The sequence below is a fragment of the Micromesistius poutassou genome, assembly GCF_964030765.1.
Source record: "Micromesistius poutassou genome assembly, contig: SCAFFOLD_2682, whole genome shotgun sequence".
NCBI lineage: Eukaryota > Metazoa > Chordata > Actinopteri > Gadiformes > Gadidae > Micromesistius > Micromesistius poutassou.
Window position 1 is genome coordinate 44,577 of NW_028178746.1, and position 22,382 is coordinate 66,958.

At 46.0% G+C, this 22,382-nt stretch overlaps 3 protein-coding genes and 1 pseudogene across 5 annotated transcripts in view; all 4 read left to right on the forward strand.

Annotated features, from left to right (window-relative positions):
• Window positions 1-191, forward strand: part of LOC311373437 (regulator of nonsense transcripts 3A-like) — a gene marked incomplete at its 3' end in the record, with an annotated part of 4,778 nt that extends 4,587 nt beyond the window's left edge. The window contains 1 exon segment of the mRNA XM_084490209.1: window positions 18-191. Within this exon segment, the coding sequence (XP_084346335.1) occupies window positions 18-191 (174 nt within the window).
• A 2,108-nt stretch (window positions 192-2,299) lies between these two features.
• Window positions 2,300-6,179, forward strand: LOC311373442 (P2Y purinoceptor 8 pseudogene; annotated as a pseudogene). The gene is made up of 3 exons: window positions 2,300-2,370; window positions 3,851-4,183; window positions 5,435-6,179. The product of its transcript is annotated as a P2Y purinoceptor 8 pseudogene (transcript).
• A 601-nt stretch (window positions 6,180-6,780) lies between these two features.
• Window positions 6,781-17,062, forward strand: LOC311373443 (putative bifunctional dTTP/UTP pyrophosphatase/methyltransferase protein). 2 transcript variants are annotated; one of them, XM_084490214.1, is made up of 15 exons: window positions 6,781-6,828; window positions 7,934-8,042; window positions 8,399-8,530; window positions 8,637-8,684; window positions 8,815-8,879; window positions 8,964-9,028; window positions 9,373-9,481; window positions 10,678-10,966; window positions 11,092-11,313; window positions 11,449-11,611; window positions 12,139-12,356; window positions 13,433-13,565; window positions 14,299-14,439; window positions 15,447-15,569; window positions 16,466-17,062. In XM_084490214.1, exons 2-15 carry the CDS (start codon window positions 7,950-7,952, stop codon window positions 16,669-16,671), a joined length of 2,007 nt encoding a protein of 668 aa, XP_084346340.1. In that variant the 5' UTR covers window positions 6,781-6,828; window positions 7,934-7,949; the 3' UTR covers window positions 16,672-17,062. The 2 variants fall into 2 exon arrangements, with proteins under 2 accessions (XP_084346340.1, XP_084346339.1); XM_084490213.1 differs by lacking the exon at window positions 16,466-17,062 and adding an exon at window positions 15,875-16,453.
• A 336-nt stretch (window positions 17,063-17,398) lies between these two features.
• Window positions 17,399-20,228, forward strand: LOC311373440 (ADP/ATP translocase 2-like; the record flags this gene model as incomplete). Its single annotated transcript, XM_084490211.1, has 4 exons — window positions 17,399-17,570; window positions 18,380-18,866; window positions 19,213-19,353; window positions 20,071-20,228. Exons 1-4 carry the CDS (start codon window positions 17,460-17,462, stop codon window positions 20,226-20,228), a joined length of 897 nt encoding a protein of 298 aa, XP_084346337.1. The 5' UTR covers window positions 17,399-17,459.
• Window positions 20,229-22,382: the final 2,154 nt, after the last annotated feature.

The following is a 22,382-nucleotide window of genomic DNA, read 5'->3' on the forward strand; positions in this document are numbered from 1 at the left end:
CTCTCCTTCCTCTTTAGGACCGACCAGCCATGCAGCTCTACCAGCCCGGCGCGCGCAACCGCAAGCGCATGAGTTCAGCGGGCAAAGGTTACGACTGCGGCCCGGCGGGACGCTCGCCAGAGCCGGCGTCGGAGCAGTGCTACGAGGCGGTCGCCATGGGGACGGGGGCGGAGAAGAGCAGGGACGAGTAGAAGAGCAAGAGCAAGGCAAATCGATCAAGGGGGGACCGGGGGTTGTTCATCTTCAGCTCGGAGTGAGTGGTTTTAAAAATCAAATAGAAACCCTTACCCTGAGTGATTATAAGCCCATAGACTTACTATGGGTTAGGGTTAGGGTTAGGGGTTAGGGTTAGGGTTAGGGTTGGGGGTTAGGGTTAGGGTTAGGGGTTAGGGGTTAGGGTTAGGGGTTAGGGGTTAGGGTTAGGGGTTAGGGTTAGGGGTTAGGGTTAGGGTTAGGGGTTAGGGGTTAGGGTTAGGGGTTAGGGTTGGGGGTTAGGGTTAGGGTTAGGGGTTAGGGGTTAGGGTTAGGGGGTTAGGGTTAGGGCTAGGGTTAGGGGTTAGGGTTAGGGGTTAGGGTTTAGGGGTTAGGGGTAGGGTTAGGGGTTAGGGGTTAGAGTTAGGGGTTAGGGCTAGGGGTTGGGGTTAGGGTTAGGGTTGGGGTTAGGGGTTAGGGTTGGGGTTAGGGGTTAGGGTTAGGGTTGGGGTTAGGGTTAGGGGTTAGGGTTAGGGTACTACTATACTTCCACATGTATACAGCTTAACCGCTTCAAAGCTAATACCCATTAACGGACATTTAAACTCTGAATGGGCAAATAGAACGGGGGGTTTATTCTATTGAATGGAAGTTGTTGCGTTGTGGCGTTGAGAAAAAAAAAAACACTTTATGAGGAGGAGTATAATGCTCGCATCCGTAAAAAAAAAATCATGCTAATAAAGATGAAGATGATGATAATGGAAGTCCCGTCAGACCGTAGACGCTATCTGTACGGGCGGGCAGCCTTTTTGAAACCTATTTATCCAAGCGTGTTATTTCCATTGGTCAGTTAAGTGAGGTAGTCTCCAGTTGTTTGTGTCCACATTTGCGTGAAGAAGAGTAACGCCTCGAAGAGTCGTTTGAAGTTGTGGGTTTTTTAATACTTTTTTTTTTTTAGCTCCTCATCGATTTATCAGAAAGACCTAAAATCTGACTTTGTATTCATAAGATATATGTACCTAAATATGTCAAAGAATATCATCAATTATTCCCGATGGGACAGTGTGTGTATGTATGTATGTTTGTCTGTGCCTGTGCGTGTGTGTGTGTGCGTGTGTGTGTGCGTGTGTGTGTGTGTGTGTGCGCGCGCGTGTGTGTGTGTGTGTGTGTGTCAGTGAACACGTGCTTGTGTGTGTTCATATGTGCAGTGCGTGTGTGTGTGTGTGTGTGTCAGTGAACACGTGCTTGTGTGTGTTCATATGTGTGCGGTGTGTGTGTGTGTGTTTGCACGCGGACATGTGTTTGTTAGCATATGTGTGAGTGAGTAGGTGAGAAAGTTGAGGGCAGTTGTGATTTTCACTCACTTCCTGTTAAAATCATCTATTTTGCTCTTCAATATGTCTGCACTGCAGGGGAACTAAGTATTTTCTCTCTTGGATTTATCTTTGTTGTACATGACATCGTCCATGTGAATAAAGTGAACCCTATACTTAAATTTGTAAATAACATCAATAATGATGATAATTTACATAAATAAGACTATTTTGACGATAGTCAATTAAAATATATTTTTATTTTCTAAGTGTTGATGTTACAGAGAGCCTTTTCAAACCAAAATATACTGATGTGGGTATTTGATTATTTTACATTTAGATCATTTTTGCACACAACAAGTCTTACATTTATGTATCATATACCTTTTATGTCATTTTGCTGTTTCCTCAAATGTGGAAAGAAAATAATAAATGTCTTTCTGAGCATTGATCGATTGCTGTGGTCCCTCTGTAGATGAGCGACAGTTAGGGTGGAGAAGAATACATTGGAGACTAGAATCTCATGTTTGCATGAGGCAGCAGTGATTCATTTGTCAAGTTGCGTTTCTCGGTCTGTGCACAAATGGGTTTTTTTCTTCCAAGTGTGTCTGTGGACACGTAATCCCCCATTTCTGTGTTGAGCTACTTTGAGAAATGCCAATGCAACACGTTTTTCTTATCGCTGACAACATGTTGGCCATTTAATGAAGAAAGCATCTGAAATAGTTTTTTTTTAATGTATAATATCAATCTCCACAACCAGCAATAACATTTACGTGTCACTGACATTACACATGGGCTTGTACCACAGACACAAGCACATTAGCAGAACTCAACAACAGGAAGTCTTCATCTCGTGCGTCTTGTGAGAAGCTTGTGAGCAGGTTGGGGGAAATCGTCTTTGATAACGAAGCCCCTGCTTTCTCTTCATATCTCTACTACCATGTCCCCTTTTGCAGAACCATGAAGTCTAATAAGTCAACTGGAAAGTCATAGTTTTACACGTGAATAAATGTGTGCGTAACAGAGGCCTTACACATACAGAAACCACGAGCATACAGAAACTGAAACCCTCTTTCGGAAAAATCAGTAAGAGAAATCAATCCCAACTGTGTATTTTTGAGTATGAAACACAGCCCACATTGTATATAGATCTGCAGTGACATCGCAGGAAACGAAGGCACCATGGTCGCCGGTCATCTATGCCGTGGTCATGTGTGACGACATGCGCACTGCTTCCTTCGCCTAACCTCAATACTGTAACATGCCCCAATCTTGTTTCCTCAGTAGTAATACAACAATAGAGGTACAAACAGCCACTGAAATCTGCACAGCAGCTCTGTCTCATCTGTTCATATATGTGAGTATATAACTAAACTTTCCATTCAGTGAAATGTTACCAGGATATGACCTGAAGAGAGGATTATATATGATTTGTGATTATGTATTAAGTATATTGTTATTATTAATGATTAGTAGTTATTAAGTAGCAGTAGCTGTTGTAGGTTTAGTACTAGTAATAATAATGATAAAAATATATTTCAGAAAATAAGAATTAATGAGAAGATATTCAAAAATAGGCACACCATTTAAGATTATTGTAACTGCAAAATATTCTTTCCTAAACTCTAAGTGAACACTATATACAATGTATTCAAGCTATATTCTTAGTAATGTGTTAGGTACTATGGATCAGTTTTGTTTCGGTTTGTGGTTTTGAATACATTCACCACATGGAGGGGAAAGTGTTATTTGCGTTTTTTGAAGGGGAAGTTCAAGTTTAGTGGAATTAAATAATTAAATTAAATCATTTAACTGGAGTTGTTTAGTCAATTTAGTTATATTTAATATTTGAATAGAACTGTATATTAGTGAACTAGAACTGTATATTACTGTCTATACCTATTTGAATTGAAGAACCACTCATAACAGTAGTAACGCAGTATAATTGCATCCATCTATTCATAACTGCAAGGCAGTTGGCAGTTGGTAACTCTTACCACAGATAATGCCTGCCTTTTTCCTGCCCCACCCATACCCACATAACTCTCTTTTTCAACACCTCTGTGTTCACACCAAAAACGTACAGAACACAATGTGGTTTTATTGTCAGACACAGTTGGAGTGTTGTTATTAAAGCGATAGATCAAAACACAAGTTTCGCATATCAATGAAGTTCCCTTTATTAAGTTCACTTAAAATAAAATTCACTTTATTGATTCAGGACTGGAATACAGGACTGGAAACCTTGGTCAAAATCAAAATGTATGTTATTCACTTTTATCTCATTATTTATTTTCAGAAGGTAAAGAAAACAGTTTTTATCTCATAGGATCCTGTGCCAGGATTGTATTCCGGCTATTCCTGATCCCCTTGGATTTCGTCATGTCTCCGAGTGCCAACTTCACCAAACTGGACAACGCTACCCTCAGCCTCTTCCAGAACTTCCCCGCCAGTTTGACAATCTCCGTCATCTACATGGTGGTCACTGTGGTCAACCTGGTCGGAAATGGCCTGTCCATGTGGCTGCTGCTGTTCCGCACCTCGCCAAAGACCCCCTCCATCATCTTCATGATCAACCTCACCCTGACAGACCTGGCCCTGGGAGCCGCCCTGCCCTTCCAGATCGCCTACCAGCTCAAAGGATATGACTGGACCCTCGGGCCCGGCATGTGCAGGTATATGCAGCTTTAAAGGTCCCATATTATACCACCAGGTGGGAGTGGGATCAGCCGGTAGAAGCCTCTTCTGACATCACAAGTGGGCGTGTCCACCTAGATGTATGACGGATAGTTGACTAACGTTTTGCTACGGTCCACTGGGGTAGGGCTGGTACAGTGATCTATCACAGCACACACCTAGGTGGACACGCCCACTTGTGGTGTCAGAAGAGGCAGATTTTCAAAACGGCTTGTAACGGCTAATCACACTCACACCTGGTGGTATAATATGGGATCTTTAATATTAAGTGCGTCTTAAGGTGCTTGCACGCTGCCCACGACAAACACCCACACCTAACCTCAGAGCCAATTTAACCTTTGTGTCGTGTTCGTTTCTCTGCCCTTACTTCGGTGCTCCCGGTCAAATTTGACCGGGAGTGTTTTAAACTGCTCTTACAATCACACAAAAATTTTATCATCACCAAATTTTATTTAACTCCCCTTTAAGCTGTAAACAATGTCTCAGACTACTGGTTTACGTGAATAACTGCAGTGAATATACAAAGAATAGACACAGAAATTGCGTGTGCGTGCGGTGGTGATGGTGGATTTGTGGTTGTGTACTATCTGATGGATGAACACAATCTAGGGTCACCCATTCATTTCCTACGGCGGTCATTTTTTCACCACAGGTGTTACAAAGTTGACTAAACCACTCAAAATTCAATGAACGTGGTGATCAGCAATCGTATATGTTCAAACGCCTATAGTGTGGAGGATATCATAAGGCCTGGAGACAATAAAATGTAAAACACAATATTTATGATTGATGAAAGTAGGAAATCGGTCAGATCTGACCCAAACACGACAGAAAGGTCATGTTTGACGACAGGAAACTCCCCAGCATCAGGCCAGCGGGCCGCTGGCCTGATGCTGGTGTGTGTCTCTGGTGTGTGTCTCTGGTGTGTGTCTCTGGTGTGTGTCTCTGGTGTGTGTCTCTGGTGTGTGTCTCTGGTGTCTGGCTGAGGAAGCTCGCAAGCACCTTCACACCTTTACCCGTTTCCAAACAGGATGTGCGTCATTCATAGCTCGCGTTAATAAACATCCGATAGGGTAATCAGAATAAACTCTGACGTGTTGATTTCATTTTTCCATGTAATCATTTGAAGACTAAATCTGAGCCGTCTCACGGCCCCGCTGTCTCTCTCTCCACCCCCCCCACCACCCCTCCCCCACCACCCCTCCCCCACCACCCCTCTCCCACCCAAGGTTCCTGACCATCGGCTTCTTCTCCAACATGTACTGCTCCATCCTGACGATGACGGCCATCGGCGTGGACCGCTACCTGGGCATCCTCTGGCCAATCCGCTTCCGGGAGCTCAGGGCGAGGAAGAGCGTGGCGCTGCTGGCGTGCCTGCTCATGTGGGCGGTGGTGCTCGCCGTGCTGTACCCTCTGATGACCACCGACCTCACCTTCCGCATCCCCGAGCTGGGCATCACCACCTGCTTCGACGTGCTCAAGCGGGACATGCTGCCGTCGTTCGGCGCCTGGGTGGGCTTCCTCTTCGCCATGTTCTTCGTGCTCTTCTTCCTGCCCTTCTGCGTCACCGTCTTCTGCTACGTCAGCGTCATCCGCCGGCTGGCCCGCGACGCCAAGACGGCGCAGAAGGACCGCGCCATCCGCCTGACGGCCACCGTGCTGCTGGTCTTCGTGCTGTGCTTCGCGCCCAGCAACGCGCTGCTGCTGGCGCACACGGTGCGCCGGTTCTTCTACAAGGACTCGCTGTACATGGCCTACAAGCTGTCGCTGTGCCTCACCTCGCTCAACAGCTGCCTGGACCCCTTCATCTACTACTTTGCCTCCAAGGAGTTCAGGCACAAGCTGAGGCAGATGCTGCGGCTGCGGAGCCTGAGCAGCTCGGGGGCAGACGGGGCGGAGCACAAGGAGAGCCTGTTCACGGCGCACCACATGTCTGACCTGCAGGAGATGCATGGGGCGAGGGGTTCCCGATAGTAGGGGCCCGACGCGACGCTTTAGCAAGGAAGGAGGGAGGGGAGGGAGGGAGGGAGGGAGGGGGGGGGGGGGGGGGGGAGGGAGGGAGGGAGGGAGGGGGTGGGGGGGGGGAGGGGGGGGGGGGGAGGGAGGGAGGGGGAGAGAGAGGGAGGGGGGAGAGAGAGAGAGACTGAGAGAGACTGAGAGAGAGAGAGAGACTGAGAGAGAGAGAGAGAGAGAGGGAGAGAGAGAGACTGAGAGAGAGAGCGAGAGAGAGAGAGAGAGAGAGGGATAATCAAAGTGAGAAAAAAATGAGTTGCATGATCCCGTTTTTTGCTACATTTTGAAATCATCTTTCTTATCTTATTTTTTTTTTCTTGCACTTCCTACTTTCCAAATAAATATGTATATATCATGCTTTGTGCCGTTAAGATTTGTTTGTGTTGAAAATATTTCGAATAAGTTTGGGATACTGATTTTCTTCTAGATCCTGTTCTATTCTATCATGCTATTTAGAGCCATTTATAAAATGTCTCTATATCTCTATACCTCTACCGCTACTAAACCGAGACGCGCAATTGGTGGAAGCATTTCCGGTATAGTCGCGTGACGCGTGGTGACGTCGCCGCAGAGGAACGAGGTAGTTTTCCTGGACGGCCGTCTTCTGCAGGTCTGTAGCACCATTCTGATCCAAAAACATGTCATTCACATTACCTTGATAACATATCAGTGTGTGTATATCTATTCTTATTTGCTCGCGTCTGTCTGGCAGCATGAATACGTTTAGAACAGTATTGTCAGGAATATAATTAAGATTCCTGACATATTTGTGCGTACAGACAAAAATTGGCGAATCAAGTTTGAAGAACGGTAATGAGTTGAGGCGTTATGAATGTCATGTTACTGAATAACAGGAGGTTCATTAGTGATCACATGGGCCGGCGAACGCTTCGGGCTGCACGTTTTCTGTCACCACGTCAAGAGAAGTTTAAAGTTAGTTTTATTGTTAAATAGATGCATGCACACGCACACACAAGGACACACACACACACACACACACACACACACACACACACACACACACACACACACACACACACACACACACGCACACATACACGCACACACACACACACACACACACACACACACACACACACACACACACACACACACACACACACACACACACACACACACACACACACACACACACTTTTCTCGTCGCAGACGGGAAGCCAAATTAAAACGTCCTTAGACAAAGTAGAGGTTTAAAATCAAACCCGTGTGGGAAAACTTGCGGAACTTCACCCCTCGCACTTCGCTGGTTTCCGGCGCTTCTTCGGGCTCTCCCCAGAACTCAGAACTTCGTGCGTCTTGCCAAGAGGGCAGCGGGTTAGCGTACTTTGCCCCCACTGCTCTCCCCATTGGAAAACAATGGGGTGAGCTGATCATGTGGGGGGCCTGTGATATACTTATATTTATATATTTGCATATACTTATATACAAAACAAAATAAAAAATACATGAAATTATATAGGCCTATATATTTTTTTTTAAATCACATTGGTAAAACAAGACCAAGCGTCTTTTTATATATCTAATCGATCCGCTAATACTGGTGAGTGTGTGTGTGTGTGTGTGTGTGGGCGGGGGGGGGGGCGGGGGATGACACATGGATATTGTCAAAAGGAGGTCAAGTCAAGTGACCTAGATGTCACCTTTTTGCCAAGTAGGATTTACAGTATTTGTGCTCTTTGACTTTGTACTCAAAGGGCAGAGAGAAGAACCATGGTGCTGAATCCGGTGATTTCCAAGCTGTCCAGTAAAGTGGTGGTGTTGGCCAGCTCTTCACCGCGGAGACTGGAGATTCTCACCAACGTTGTAAGAGCTAGATCTGCATATTGTTACACAATTTGGATGACCAAGACAGGTTCCACTGCGATGCAAAAGCTGAGCACAGTCACACATCCGTATGTCCGACTGATTACTTCAAAATGATTACTTTCTCCTGATGACAATCGTTTTACCACTGTTATTATCGGTCACTTATGTCATATCAATTTGACTTTATACATTATTCTGGAGGAGTAAAAAGAACCAAAGTTACCCTATCACTTTTTTACAGTATTTGCTCAACTTGCTCAACTCCCTTTCTTGACAGTGTGGTTCTGCTGTACTTAACAAAGTGCTTAAATGTGTCTTTGCTTCCGATCATCAACACGGTGCTGTGGCCGCAGGGCTTACGGTTCGAGGTGGTGCCGTCGTGGTTCAAAGAGACCCTCAACAAGAGTCTCTTCAAAGAACCCCACCAGTACGCCGTGGAGACGGCCAGGCACAAGGCGCTGGAGGTGGCCAAGAGAATGCCGTTTGTGAGTCAAGCTGGTTGCCCCAACTGTTGTAACACACACACACACACGGCACACGTGTTCTTTGTGTAATAACGGTGAATGTGACGTGTGTCATGCCTTGTTTTAGAAACACCTCAAAACCCCTGACATAGTAATCGGAGCAGACACCATCGTGGTAAGAGGCAGCATGCATCATTGGCCTGACAGCATTTTTAACAGCATTTAACTTTAATTTATATTTATCTTGATGATGTAATGATGTGTGTCAAATTATCTATTGACAAATGTGCTGTTTTCCTTCTAAGACAATTGATGGTTTGATCCTGGAGAAGCCAGTGGACAAGCAGGATGCGTACAGAATGCTGTCACGGTAAGCATGATTATGAATGGGAACTCTTCAATGAACGGGTCAGAAAGAAAAGAGTCTGAAACGTATTCAATGTTCCTTTCCTAGACTGAGTGGCAAAGAGCACAGCGTATGCACTGGGGTTGCCATCGTCCTCTGCATCCAGCACGAGAGTATGTATTGAACTTTTTTTTTGTGGAATAAAAAAGTCTACCTCTTTGCTTCAGTGATCCAATGTTCACCAAAGGCTCGTTCCTGGAAGAGTGTTTCCAATGGTTCTGTTTGTTTTCCTTAGGGTGTCAGCTTAGCTCAGGAGTTAGCGCGGGTTCTAACCCGATTTGAGGTTGTGTTTGAGGCGTCCCTGGGCGAGCTGGCTGTTGCCTTGCCCGTTGGACTCTGCCGTCGGTGTGTGAATGTGTGTATGAATGGCTGTAAGTCCCTTTGGATAAATGTGTCTGCTCAATGCCCTGAATGTAAAAGTTGACCAAAACGAGGTTCTTTACACTCTTCCCCGTAGATGAGGAAACTGACTACCAGACCATTGATTTCTATGAAGAAACGAGGGTAAAGTTTGCCGATCTGTCTGAGACTATGCTGTGGGATTACATCGACAGTGGGGAACCCATGTGAGTTGAACGCTCTACATAGATAGCCTCTTGACTCTCTGGCTGTTGACCGTGTTGGATGTGCTGTGCGGTCTGCACAAAGGTCTTCGGCGCACCAAGTCCAATTATAGCCCAGCTCGGGACCCGACGTTGTCTATAATAATCTGTTTAAAAGCACTGACATTCAAATAAATGGACATTAGAAAAGAATGCATACAACATGACATAAAGAAAAGGATAGTAGTAGTGGCAGGAGTAGTAGTAGTTGTAGTATTAGTATTAATAGTAGTAGTAGTAATAGCAGTAGTAATAGCAGCAGCAGGTAGATGGTAGAGAGCTATAGAAGCAGCAGCAACTCTGAATTTGTCATTTCCTTGATGAATTATTGGATGGGACAGCACTGGGCTCCCCCCGACCTTATGTACTGGAGAGAGCTTGTCCCGTCAGCAGTTCCAGCGTGAGGGTCATGTGGTAATATATTGGCCTTTCCTATTGATCGGCCAGTTCTTTTAACGGACCCATGAAATTCAGAAATCAGTCAGGTTCAGTTCAAGGAAAATGCCGGATATTCTTTGCAGTCGGACAGTTTGGGTCCTGTGTCAGATGGGCATATATGAATGTCTCTTTTTTTCAAAGAACTCCCCTGATTGGTGTGGGTGACTGAATGTTTTTTAAACTAATGTTTTCACCCCCCATCACTGCTGGCTGGTGAACTTTAAGCTACCCTTGGTTGGCCATTCTGTTTGCATTTTCGCTATTTAGCAAGTGGGCAAAATATATGTTATCTAAGTAAATGATGTGAAGACTTTTATGTTTGCTTTAGCTTTCTGCTAAATCACTGAATAAACGCTGTATGAATAATGTGACCAGAGAGATACATGATCTGATACCAGAGACACTGTTGATCTGATACCAGAGAGATACATGATCTGATACCAGAGACACTGTTGATCTGATACCAGAGAGACTTTTTTTTTCTTAAATACATTGCACTTTCAAATTATTATTATTTTTACTTTTTATTTTATTACTCTTTTTATTTATTTTTTTACTTTGCCTACGTCTTCTTTTACTTATCTATTATTTTATTTTATTTTATTGTATGACAATGTTTCTACGCAGAAGCGCTTTGAGTCTGCCTTCGTGTATGAGAAGCGCTGTATAAATAAAGTTTAGTGTGCCTCGTGCGTTTGGTCATCGGCGTGTCGGTCTTTCAGGGACAAGGCGGGCGGCTACGGTATCCAGGCGCTGGGGGGCATGCTCGTGGAGTACATCCATGGGGACTTCCTCAACGTGGTGGGCTTCCCCCTCAACCGCTTCTGCAAGCAGTTGGACCTCCTCTTCAACCGAGAGCCCAGCTCCGGCGACGTCTGCTGTAACGGCAGCGCGGAGAACCCCACGGGGAACCCCTCCTCCGCGTCCTCTCTGTCCAGCCCTGCCACAAGCAGCCCTCGCCCAGCAGACCTTCCCATCCAAAACGGCCCGCCAACCAGCCCAGCCCCCAAGGTGGACACATCGTGAAGCAACTTCCTAAATATTTTGCAATAGACCCCATAGACAATCTGCCCTCAAGTTGATAACATGGTTTTTTTTCCATATACGTTTAAACTAACTACTCCAACGTGTTCTAGGTGAAGAGGAAAGACGGTCAAAGTGCACCGGAGGACAGTTCCTGGGCATTGGTCAACAGTTTGTCTAAATGCTCCGAGGGCCAGGGGAACGCGTCGGCAGAACCCGGCGGCGCAGTTCCACCGGTGACCAGCAGGGGGCCTATGAATCTCGTGATTGAGAAAGTGCACACCGACGACCTGAAGCGGATGATAGAGCTGATGGATGGATTTAAAGCCTCAAAGGTATTACATGTGGACAAACCGTCCCATACACATTGCTTCCACATAAAGTTTCCCTGTGCCTTTTTTTTGGAACTCTTATTGAGCAAAAATTCTCTTCTGTTTTTTTTTTATTTTTTCCCACGACTCACAACGCAGGCGTTGTTTACAGCATCCAAGATGCGTGTGTTTGACCTGCTCCAGAAAAGGCCCGGCCTGGAGGGGGCTGAGGTGGCCCGGGCCCTGGAGGCCTCCCTCAAGGGGACACTGTGTTTGCTGGAGGCCTGCGTGTCTCTTGGCCTGTTGGAATGCAAGCAAGGAGGTCCGACCTCGCTCAGCACATACATGTTATGGATTTGATTTTACCGTATCGTTTTGCCGTGTTTACTTTATATATCGTTGTATTGCATGACATTGCTAGGAATTGCCTTGTTGAGCAGATCATTTTTGTTTTCCTTTGGCATATTACAGTATTGTAGTAGGCAATGTATAAATGTTAACCAATCATAAGATTAGATCCCCGGGTTTAGAATTGATAATTACATATAGACCGCTGTGTAAGGTTATCTTATCAGTATTGTGATCCATGTCTCCTGTATAGTCCATAGGGTTAGTTAGTATTAATTAATAGGGTTAGTTAATATCTTTAGAGCATTAAAATATAAGTACTTGTTAACAATTATTTGACCCAAACAAGTTGACGCATATATGGCAATATCTGCAAGGAATGTATTTCATCTATAAACCAATATCTCTTGAGCACAATGTACCAAGATGCCTGAAGGGAGGTCACCTGTCTACATACATTGGTGGACAACAACATAACCAACCTCCTTTTGCTCCCCGCAGCAAACCAGGAAGGGGTGTACGAGAACAGCCGTCTGTCCCAGCGGTTCCTGCTGTCCGATTCCCCCTCCTCCCTGCTGGGGTACATGGCGCACTGTGACGAGCAGCTGTGGCACCTCTTCTCCCACCTGGAGAGCTCGGTCCGGGAGGGAACCAACCAACACGCCAAGCTGTCTGCACAGACCGCCACCACCACCACCACCACCAACGATCTGTTTCAGGTAGAGCCTGGCAATGTATCGATTATATCCATATCCCGATAGGAGACCAGATAACGTCTTAGCTGTATTTTATCCTCTTTAGTGTGTGTGTGTGTGTGTGTGTGTGTGTGTGTGGGTGCGCACAGTGTGCGCACATGTGCCCACATGTGGGTGTATGCGGATATGTATGTGCACACGCATGATTTAGGATCAATAAATCTTGAGCCGGGGCGCGGGCGATTACATTTCGCCACTGGTAAGAGCGGAAGAAAATATTCTAATTTGTCCCTCAAACATGTGTCTATCTATCCTCCTCGTTTGTTCCCTCAAATGCCTGAAAACACACAAGCTCATATCAATTTGGATCGTCCTTTTTGGACAATGAAAAAACTGCATCTGGGCTGCAGAAAACCTTATCATGTTGCTAACCTATAAATCCCTACATGGTTTAGGGCCAAACTGTTGAACTGATATGCTTCCATTACATAAGCCTTCTAGGACACTATCCTCTGAGACCAATCTGTTAATTATCCCCAGAGTCAACACGAAACATGGGGAAGCAGGATTTAGTTACTATGCAACAAATAGCTGGAATAAACTCCCTGAGGATTCAAGACTTTGCCCCAACTCTGACAACGCTTTTAAAACAAGATTGAAGACTTTTATGTTTGCTTTAGCTTTCTGCTAAATCTAAAATCTACAATGCTTCTATCTATTTTTTTATTTTATTACTAACTTTTGCCATTTTCTCACTTTCTAAAATGCATATATATTTTTTTTTACTTTACCTTTCTAAAATTTCTAAACTTTCTAAAACGTTTTTATTAAACTTTGCCTTTATTTTCTATCTATTTTACTTTTTACTTATCTATTATTTTCTTTTATTGTAAGACAATGTTTATATGTGAAGCACTTTGAGTCTGCCTTGTGTATGAAAAGTGCTGTATCAATAAAGTTGCCTTGCCTTATTGGATAAATACATTATACTGTATAAGTTCACAACCCACCTGAGATGTTGTAAGTTGGCGGCAGTAGAGGTGGAACCTGATGCAGCGGGTTACTCTCTGTTTTAATCGTGTCCCGTGTCCTCGCCGCAGGACATTGTGTACTCCGACGACGCGCGGAGACTGCGGTTCATGAAGGCCATGCACAGCATCGCCGGGGTCGCCGGACCCGCTGTGATCGCGGCCTTTGACCTCTCGCGCTTCAAGACCGCCTGTGACCTGGGAGGTGAGAACAACACAAACCCGCAAACCCTTTAAAAACACACCGTGCCACGACGGTAAGGACCAGCCCCACCAGTCCGTCCTTGGACTCATGATCTAATCGAAAAGGCTGATTGCGGACCAGCTCCAATCTGGCTGTCTAGACTTATTTATTAGTCCATTGACTGAGAGTAGGGCAGGTTAAATGGCGGAGAAGGAATAGTTTTTCGACCGCATAAGCTTTACGTATTCCTGAAACGCTTGTATATCATTTCTTTTTGCATCCTATCATCCTTCAATTGCCCTTCCTGAAAGTCAACCAGATTGTTGGAATAAATACTCAAACTGGAATTCCACTCTCCGTGCGTACTTACCTGGAATGTGTGTCGGTAACCCTCTGCCTCAAACCTGATGGCGAAACTTTAGCCATATCAGGGAGTTTCATTCTCTCCATATTTGTTCTGATCAATCACGGTGCTGGAGGTGGCAGAGTATTGGCTACTGTAATGGCTACTGTAAATACGTGTCTCTGGAGGAAATACACTTACACTTAAAATCCCCTTCTGAAAGCTTTATCCACACACGTGAGTTCCTCTTCAGTAGAATACCCCGCCCCTTTTTGCTTCTTTTTTTTTGTGTGTGTTCCTTTTTTTTGTGTGTTCCTTTTTTTGTGTGTTCCTTCTTTTGTGTGACGCCGTCTCCTGGACGATGGCTGAGCGCTAAACGACCGGACGGCCGCTGTCACCCTCCCCCCACAGGGTGCACTGGCTCCATGGCGCACGGGCTGGCCAAGGCCTACCCCGGGATGTCGGTGACGGTGTTGGAGCTGCCGAGCGTGGTGGAGCTGAGTGGGGCCTTCTGTCCCCCGGGTCTGGACAACAGGGTCTCGTTTGTGGCAGGCGAGTGGTCCTCCCCCGACACGCCCAACGCACGTCGCACCCGGTCGGCCACCAAACGTTCACCGTGTTGTACAATTTATTTAGAAGCATTTTTGTTAACTAGTTGAAGGTTAGAGATGTCACCCATCTCTGGGCGACACTGCCTTGTGTCAGGCCTGAATATTAGTATCTTCTGGTGGCACAGAACTTTGCCTTTCTATGAAGCGGGAGTCTCTTCAGAAGACTTGTTGTTTTTCGACGCTTATGTCATCCATATAGCATGTAAGGCAAGGTATCGATTATAATCCTGAGGGTATTGTAAAGTTCTCCCACGCTTTCTCCCTAGTGTTCTGTGTTCCCTTCTTACACATGCTCCTCAGGTCGTTAGTAAGGGCAGGCTTTGTAGTTCAAAGACTTGTTTTAAACATAATCCAAATAAACGAATTGTGTTGCTACATTATTAAGTTATTTATTTTTCATGTTTGGTTTAAGTAAGCCAAATATGTATTTTATTTAGGCTGTACATCTATTGTAATATGGTTGCTCTTAACTAGTTTGTTAACATTGCGTCAGCAATTAAAAAAAAAAAACTACAAATCCGATATATGTGGTGGTCGCAGCCCGTCCAATAATATCATTTGGCCCGTATGAAACGATGGGATGGGATGGCCAACCTGTCTGTCTACCTACTCAACTGGCCGCACTCTGCCTGGCCTCTCATTGTCTCATGACCAGAGTCTTCCACAAGACTAGGCAGACCTTTTGCCAGAGTAAGCCAGCTAGTCATGTGTTTTGGGGGGCAGTGGTTTGGGTGATACACCTGAAGGGCAGGTTGGGATTTTTTCAGGTGTATATTTTGGAAAGTCAAGTCAAGTCAAGTTTCTCCAGCTGGTTTCTCCAAATATTCCCCATATCAGATTCAATGGATACCAAATAAACAAATGGGTCAGTACCTAATGGCTACAATTTTTAAGGAAGTCACCTTAATTGAATGACCTCTGGTGTTCTTTTGTGCTGGTCTTTAACAGGGGACTTCTTTAAAGACCAGCTTCCCAAAGCTGACCTGTACATCCTGGCCAGGATTCTCCACGACTGGACGGACGAGAAGGTGCACGCCTTGCTGAGTAAAATTTCCGACGCTTGCACTCCAGGTAAACTTTGCTCTCGCAAATATTTCCAGAATGCATTTTTTTTTTTTTAAGAATGTCCAATGGAATTTGTACACCGCCGGCTAGGAGTGGTCGGTTAAAGTCACGATGCATGGTTGTACAGTACAAAAACACGCTAGGCATTCTCCGCATTTCACAATTGAATGAGCAATACAACAAACATTGTAAAGGATGTTTGGAAAAAATTGTAAAGGATTTGATAATCTCGGGCTACGTCGGAAGTTTGCACTCACTCTTTCTCCGCCGACGTATCTCTGCCCGTCCTTCCCCCTCATCCTCGGCCGCAGGCTGTGGCCTCCTGGTCAGCGAGATCTTCCTGGACCGAGACGGGGGGGGGGGCCCCAGCCGGTGCCTCCTGCAGGCCCTCGGCATGGGGGAGGGGAGGCAGAGGAGCGCGGCGGAGTACGGGGCCCTGCTACGGCGCCACGGGTTCACCGTGTCCCACGTCGTGCACACGGACAGCCTGCTGGACGCCCTGCTCGGCGTCAAAGATTGACCCCCTAGCTCAGAGACCAACTGTATTTTTACCAGATGTGTATAGGGTGCGGACATTTTGTAATTGTAATGTCGTAATTATGAATAAATAAAACACAATTGATTGTATGCTTGTTATATTGTCTATGAAAAACATGATGCATGATCATCTGTCCATACATTATCCGTGCGAGGGCACACTACCAGTAGCTGAACATTGATACGTGCTGCTCTACGTAGTCTGCGGGTGTACTGTATATCTATATAGTCTTGTATACCACGTTGAGCAACACCTGTTTGTATGCATGCAGGTGTCATGGACGCCTGTGTTCAGTGTCATAAGTGAGCATGTGCGCTCTTCTCAAGATCATGTTCTTGTCTGTGGGGGGGGGGGGGGGGTCCAGGGAGTGCGGTGCTCGTGGCCGAGGCCCTGTTGGACACACCCAGGTCGTACCCGGCCCTCCAGTCCCTCAACATGCTGACTCAGACACACGGCAAGGAGCGGACGGGAGGAGATTATGCTCAGCTACTACGGCAGTACGGATTCGGGGACGTTCGCATCGCCCACACGTGGAACTTCCTTGATGTTGTCCTTGCTATTAAAAACTAGCCGGTGTACATTTTGTATGACAAACATTTTTGACTCAAACGATTGTTTCATGTTATTTTACTACCCAATCACAACAAAGCATCTCTGGATGACACTGCCTTGTGTCAGGCCTGAATATTGGTATCTTCTGGTGGCACAGAACTTTGCCTTTCTATGAAGCGGGAGTCTCTTAAGAAGACTTGTTGTTTTTCGACGCTTATGTCATCCCTATAGCATGTAAGGCAAGGTATTGATTATAATCCTGAGGGTATTGTAAAGTTCTCCCACGCTTTCTCCCTAGTGTTCTGTGTTCCCTTCTTACACATGCTCCTCAGGTCGTTAGTAAGGGCAGGCTTTGTAGTTCAAAGACTTGTTTTAAACATAATCCAAATAAACGAATTGTGTTGCTACATTATTAAGTTATTTATTTTTCATGTTTGGTTTAAGTAAGCCAAATATGTATTTTATTTAGGCTGTACATCTATTGTAATATGGTTGCTCTTAAAACACTCGTAATATTATATGATATAACTGTTTCATATATGTAGATTATCTATTTAATAGTAGGACTATATGTAATATTCATAGTATTTTAAAATGCTACAACGCATTTTAGTTGATGCCCGAATCACGTGCGTTGCCCTTCCTGTGTTATCTCGCGATGCTACAAAAGAACTTCTTGTTCTTTCATTTTGCAAAGTCCGACGGCTGAACTTGTGGTACCCACTCGCCGGAAACTCATCTTTGCTCTGTCCTCCCAGTCTCATCCTCAGCAGTATTTAATTGACCCAATCAAACCAGCAGCAACCATGAATGATGCGGCCGTCTCGTTTGCAAAGGACTTTTTGGCAGGTGGAGTTGCTGCTGCCATTTCTAAAACTACTGTAGCGCCGATTGAGCGGGTGAAACTGCTTCTCCAGGTAGGCAAAGCTGCAAGTCACCGTTGAGAAGAATCTGGGAATGAAGAACCATGCTCTGTATGCAAGATAATGCCGTTACATTTGACATTAGTAATTGAGAAGACCTAACTGTTGTCAACATGTGACAAGCTTATATAAGCGATGTTATCCTTTGGAGACCTTTTTTGTAAGACCACTGCGCGCACTGCAGCTGTGTCCTTCCCTGCAGTGATGATGACCAGCGCACATCTGTCAATACATCTGCCTAGTCGCAACTATGCTTAGAAATGGTGACTACGCAGATGCATTGAAAGACATAAACCTTCATCTTAATTTGTGCCTATGCGATGTAGAAATTAATATAATCTGCGTAGAAGCAAGTATCAGATTATAAATTGTGACTACGCAGATGCATTGACAGATGTGCGTATCCGTCGCAACTATAACCCTAAAAGTACTTAACTTTAGCCTATGTGATGTAGAGATTAATATCGTCTTCTGCTATAACGTATTCATTTTGATATCGCTTGCGCATACAAGCCCATACCTCTTGGCGGTGACTCAGTGACTGCAGTGTCACAGGCCTATTCCCTGCGTTCTGTTATGGAAATAAAAACTCTACTTTTGTAAAGAAAATATTTTTGCTTTTGTCCATCTTATCGCTAATAGATAGACATTGGCTAATATAAATCTATTGTCTATAATACTGTTGTCATTCAAGATATGATAAATGGCAGTGTCCATAAGTGTTCATCATGCATACGATGAAACGCGGGCCTGTCGTTTTCTTTCTTTTGCGGTAGACCCATTTGTGTTTCTCCCCTCGTCAGGTCCAGCATGTCAGCAAGCAGATCAGCGCCGACATGCAGTACAAGGGCATCGTGGACTGCATCGTACGCATCCCCAAAGAGCAGGGCTTCATCTCCTTCTGGCGCGGCAACCTGGCCAACGTCATCCGCTACTTCCCCACCCAGGCCCTCAACTTTGCCTTCAAGGACAAATACAAGCAGGTCTTCCTGGGCGGCGTGGACAAGCACGCCCAGTTCTGGCGCTACTTCGCCGGGAACCTGGCGTCCGGCGGCGCGGCGGGGGCCACCTCCCTCTGCTTCGTCTACCCGCTGGACTTTGCCCGCACCCGCCTGGCGGCCGACGTGGGCAAGGCGGGCGCCACCAGGGAGTTCTCCGGCCTGGCCGACTGCCTGGGGAAGATCACGAAGTCGGATGGCATCAAGGGCCTGTACCAGGGCTTTGGCGTCTCCGTGCAGGGCATCATCATCTACAGGGCCGCCTACTTTGGCGTCTACGACACGGCCAAAGGTAGGTCAGGTCAGACCGGGGAGGTCCAGCCGGGGCGACGCAGAGGGGGGCTGTGGGAGGCTTTTTGTGGGCTGGGCGATGGGCGATGGGGTTTTAGTGTGATCGGGACTTTGGCATTTTGGCGTGACAGTCCAATCCAGTGTGTGAACTCTGTGATATCTGTTGCATGTATCAGAACTCTCTCTGAGAATGTAAAGGTCCTCGCATGCAAAACGATTATCTCTGAGCCCTGCTCAAAACGGTTTGACACACGTCGCTTGTTTTCCGTGTGAGGTTTGTACCCTAACGTTCATGACTCTCTCTCTTTGGCCGTCGTCACGGAGCAATGTTGCCGTTTTGTGTTCAGGCATGCTTCCTGATCCTAAGAACACCCACATCATGGTCAGCTGGGCCATCGCCCAATCAGTGACCACCGTGGCGGGGATAGTGTCCTACCCCTTCGACACGGTCAGGCGACGCATGATGATGCAGTCCGGACGCAAGGGCGGTGAGACCATTCGTTTCAAGTATCCGGCGCACTTTGGGATGAATAATAGAACACATAATGGGATAATAGGTTGTTCACTGTGTTCAGTGTACAGCCAAGTGTCCTGTAAATCAAGAACATGGCTTTCACACTCTCACACACACATACTTATAGCCAAGCAGTCAGTCAATAAGAGGAAGACCAGTCGACGTAGGAAGGCCCTAGGGCAGGGACTACAGGGAACAAGGACGTAACAAGAGCTGAATAAGGTTCCCGGTGAGTTCACCAAGAAGAGAGTTACCCAGTCAAACGTCTGGTTTAAAGGTCCCGTGACGTGCCACCAGGTGTGAGTGTGATTAGTCACAAGTTACAAGCCGTTTTGAAAATCTGTCTGTTATGACATCACAGGTGGGCGTGTCCACCTAGATGTGTGACGGATAGATTTGCTACAGTCCACTGGGGTAGGGCTGGTAGACTGATCTATCCAGCAACACATCTAGGTGGACACATCCACGCCCACTTGTGATGTCATAAGAGCCAGGTTTTCAAAACGGCGTGTAACGGCTAATCACGCTCACGGGACTCACGGGACCCTTTTAAGAGACGGAGATAAACAAAGGGGCAGACGGGGACGCCGTCCAAAAAACACTCGTCTGCGTCGTGTGTGTGCACCGTTCCGGATTCCGTTTCCCTGCCTCCTCATTGTGTGTGCCTCCTCGTTCTCTCGTGTCTCCCCAGCCGACATCATGTACGCGTCCACCCTGGACTGCTGGGCCAAGATCGCGCGGGAGGAAGGAGGCAAGGCCTTCTTCAAGGGAGCGCTGTCCAACGTGCTGCGAGGCATGGGCGGGGCCTTCGTGCTGGTGCTGTACGACGAGTTCAAGAAGTACGTCTGAAGCTGAGACGCCCCCCACACCCCCCACACCCCCCCCCCCCCGCGGACCGTGGTCCTCCTCCTCCTCCTCCTCCTCCTCCTCACTCTTCATCCTGTGAAGCGGGCCGGACCGTTTGCAGGCGGTGGTGTGGCTCACCTTGGTGTCCTTTAAGCTCTGGTCGCTGTCAGCTCTCCTCCCCCCCCCCCCCCCCCCCCCCCCCCAGCCGTTCTGCATGGGTGTGTGTTCCTAGTGGTGGGGAAGTCCAGACTGACAATAAATGCAGAGAAACCGAACCAATCACAGACTGTTTACACCCAGTTCAGGGTTTAAATAGTCAAGGTGTTCCTCGTTTTGCACAAAAATGTTGATCCTAGTTATTAGGGACCTATCTGTGTTACTGTACGGTGTAGCCCATTTCAGAAGTGGATCATTTGTAGCAGTTTTCCAAAGGTTTGTTTAGCCGGTTTTGGCATATTGTCCGATGTTAGTGTCTCACCTTTCCAATGGCTTCACAAATGTGTAATTTGCTGAAGGCCGAGACACGTTTGAAAAGGCTGAGTGTTTCCAATGTTGGTTAGATGATGCAGAGCCGTTAAAATGATGGCTATGGATGTGTTACGGCAATCATTTGACAACTTAAAGAGTGGGAGTTAGAAGAATTAGGATTGATGTTGCCAGCTTTCGGGGGTTGGAAAAAAACTAAATCCATTCAGTTGGTTTAAACACTCTCTTATAATAATGGCCTATGTACAATAACAGTCCTTAATTCCTTACAGATACAGATACATCTCTCGCCAGTCAGCTTTTTGGACAAACATCTTTTGGGAATATGAGAATATCTCCTGCCAGAAGTAATAGCTATTTCGTATGACACTGAAAGTGTATCCTTACTCTTCATTTCGTATCCCTCCCTTAAGTATTTTCCTAGAAGAGTAATGAGGGTGGTCATATTATTCATGCCATTTTCTTGTCAGTCTCGTCTTGGGCTCTTTCTGACATCAAGCATATTTCCATGGCCCAGACATCACGGAGGGAGGGAGAGAGACAGAGTAGGAAAGAGAGGAGAGAGTATGGATCTGTGTGTGTGAAGCGCATACATTTGACTCTAAAGGCAGCGCACACACGGCATACTCTGAGAGAGGCGATATGTCTGCAAAAATGTCTACCCTACACTGGATGAATAGTTGCCTGAATAGAATGTCTGTATTGATTCAATAAAACTCAATACCTCTTAATTCATGGCATTTGAATTGATACTTTTTTTCCCCCCTTTCAATTACATTCGATTCCCCCGACTCAATCAAAACATCCAAACGTTGTCGTGAACCGACGCATTTGTTGCGCTCTACCGCTTTAAAAGTTGCACTCGCTCACCCTTGACGCGGCTCGCTTGGTTTGTTTACTGGCGTCAGTGTAGAGAAGCTCGGTAATGCAAACCATACAAGTCCATCAAGTTCACGGAGACCAAAGGCCGGTGTAATTTGGAAAATGGCTAGAAAACTCTAAAGTAATCAAGTGTAATGCGATCTCGCCCATTGAGAACTGGCCGTACTGTACATGTCAGATAAGAGCTCAGTCATTTTGCGCGCTTGCAGACTTGACAAGCAGCATGGGTTTCCACCTGCAAGTAATCATCATTCTAGTGTTAAGTGCTTTGATATTGAAATGACTGATTTAGGACTGTGCTCTGCATCGCAGACAGCAGAGCGACATGTAACCACTACCACATGTTGATATCGAAGATAATATGAGTGGAGTCTGTGTTCTCTATTCACCGTTACACGCCGGCCAGTAAAAATACATAATAATACTGAAGTCATGTAGCGTTTGATCCCTCGCTTTGCTCGATAAACAACCGGGTAGACTTTCACTTAATCTGAAATGATGTAATCGAATATGCGTATAAGTCAATGACCTTGACAATCCTGAACAATGTGCAATGAGTTTGTGTTCTTCCAACACACGCTTATTTTATACTCTGTCAAGTGTCTCCACTTGGGGGCGATATTGGACAAGGTAAAAGGTTTTGAAGTCTGGCTGTCTAGATATGTATTTGAAGAGCAAGGAAGGAAACAAACGTGTTCCAAATGCAGTTTCTAAAGTCAGGTCATTAGCTATTAATAATGATTATGCAGTTCAGAATAAAAAATCTTTTTTTTTTCATTAATACACAGG

Coding starts and splice junctions, on each gene's coding strand:
- LOC311373443 (XM_084490213.1), top strand. CDS start 7,950: ATGGTGCTGAATCCGGTGATTTCCAAGCTGTCCAGTAAAGTGGTGGTG. Junction 8,685..8,814: donor TCGGAGCAGACACCATCGTG/GTAAGAGGCAGC, acceptor TTTCCTTCTAAG/ACAATTGATGGTTTGATCCT. Junction 13,566..14,298: donor GACCGCCTGTGACCTGGGAG/GTGAGAACAACA, acceptor CTCCCCCCACAG/GGTGCACTGGCTCCATGGCG.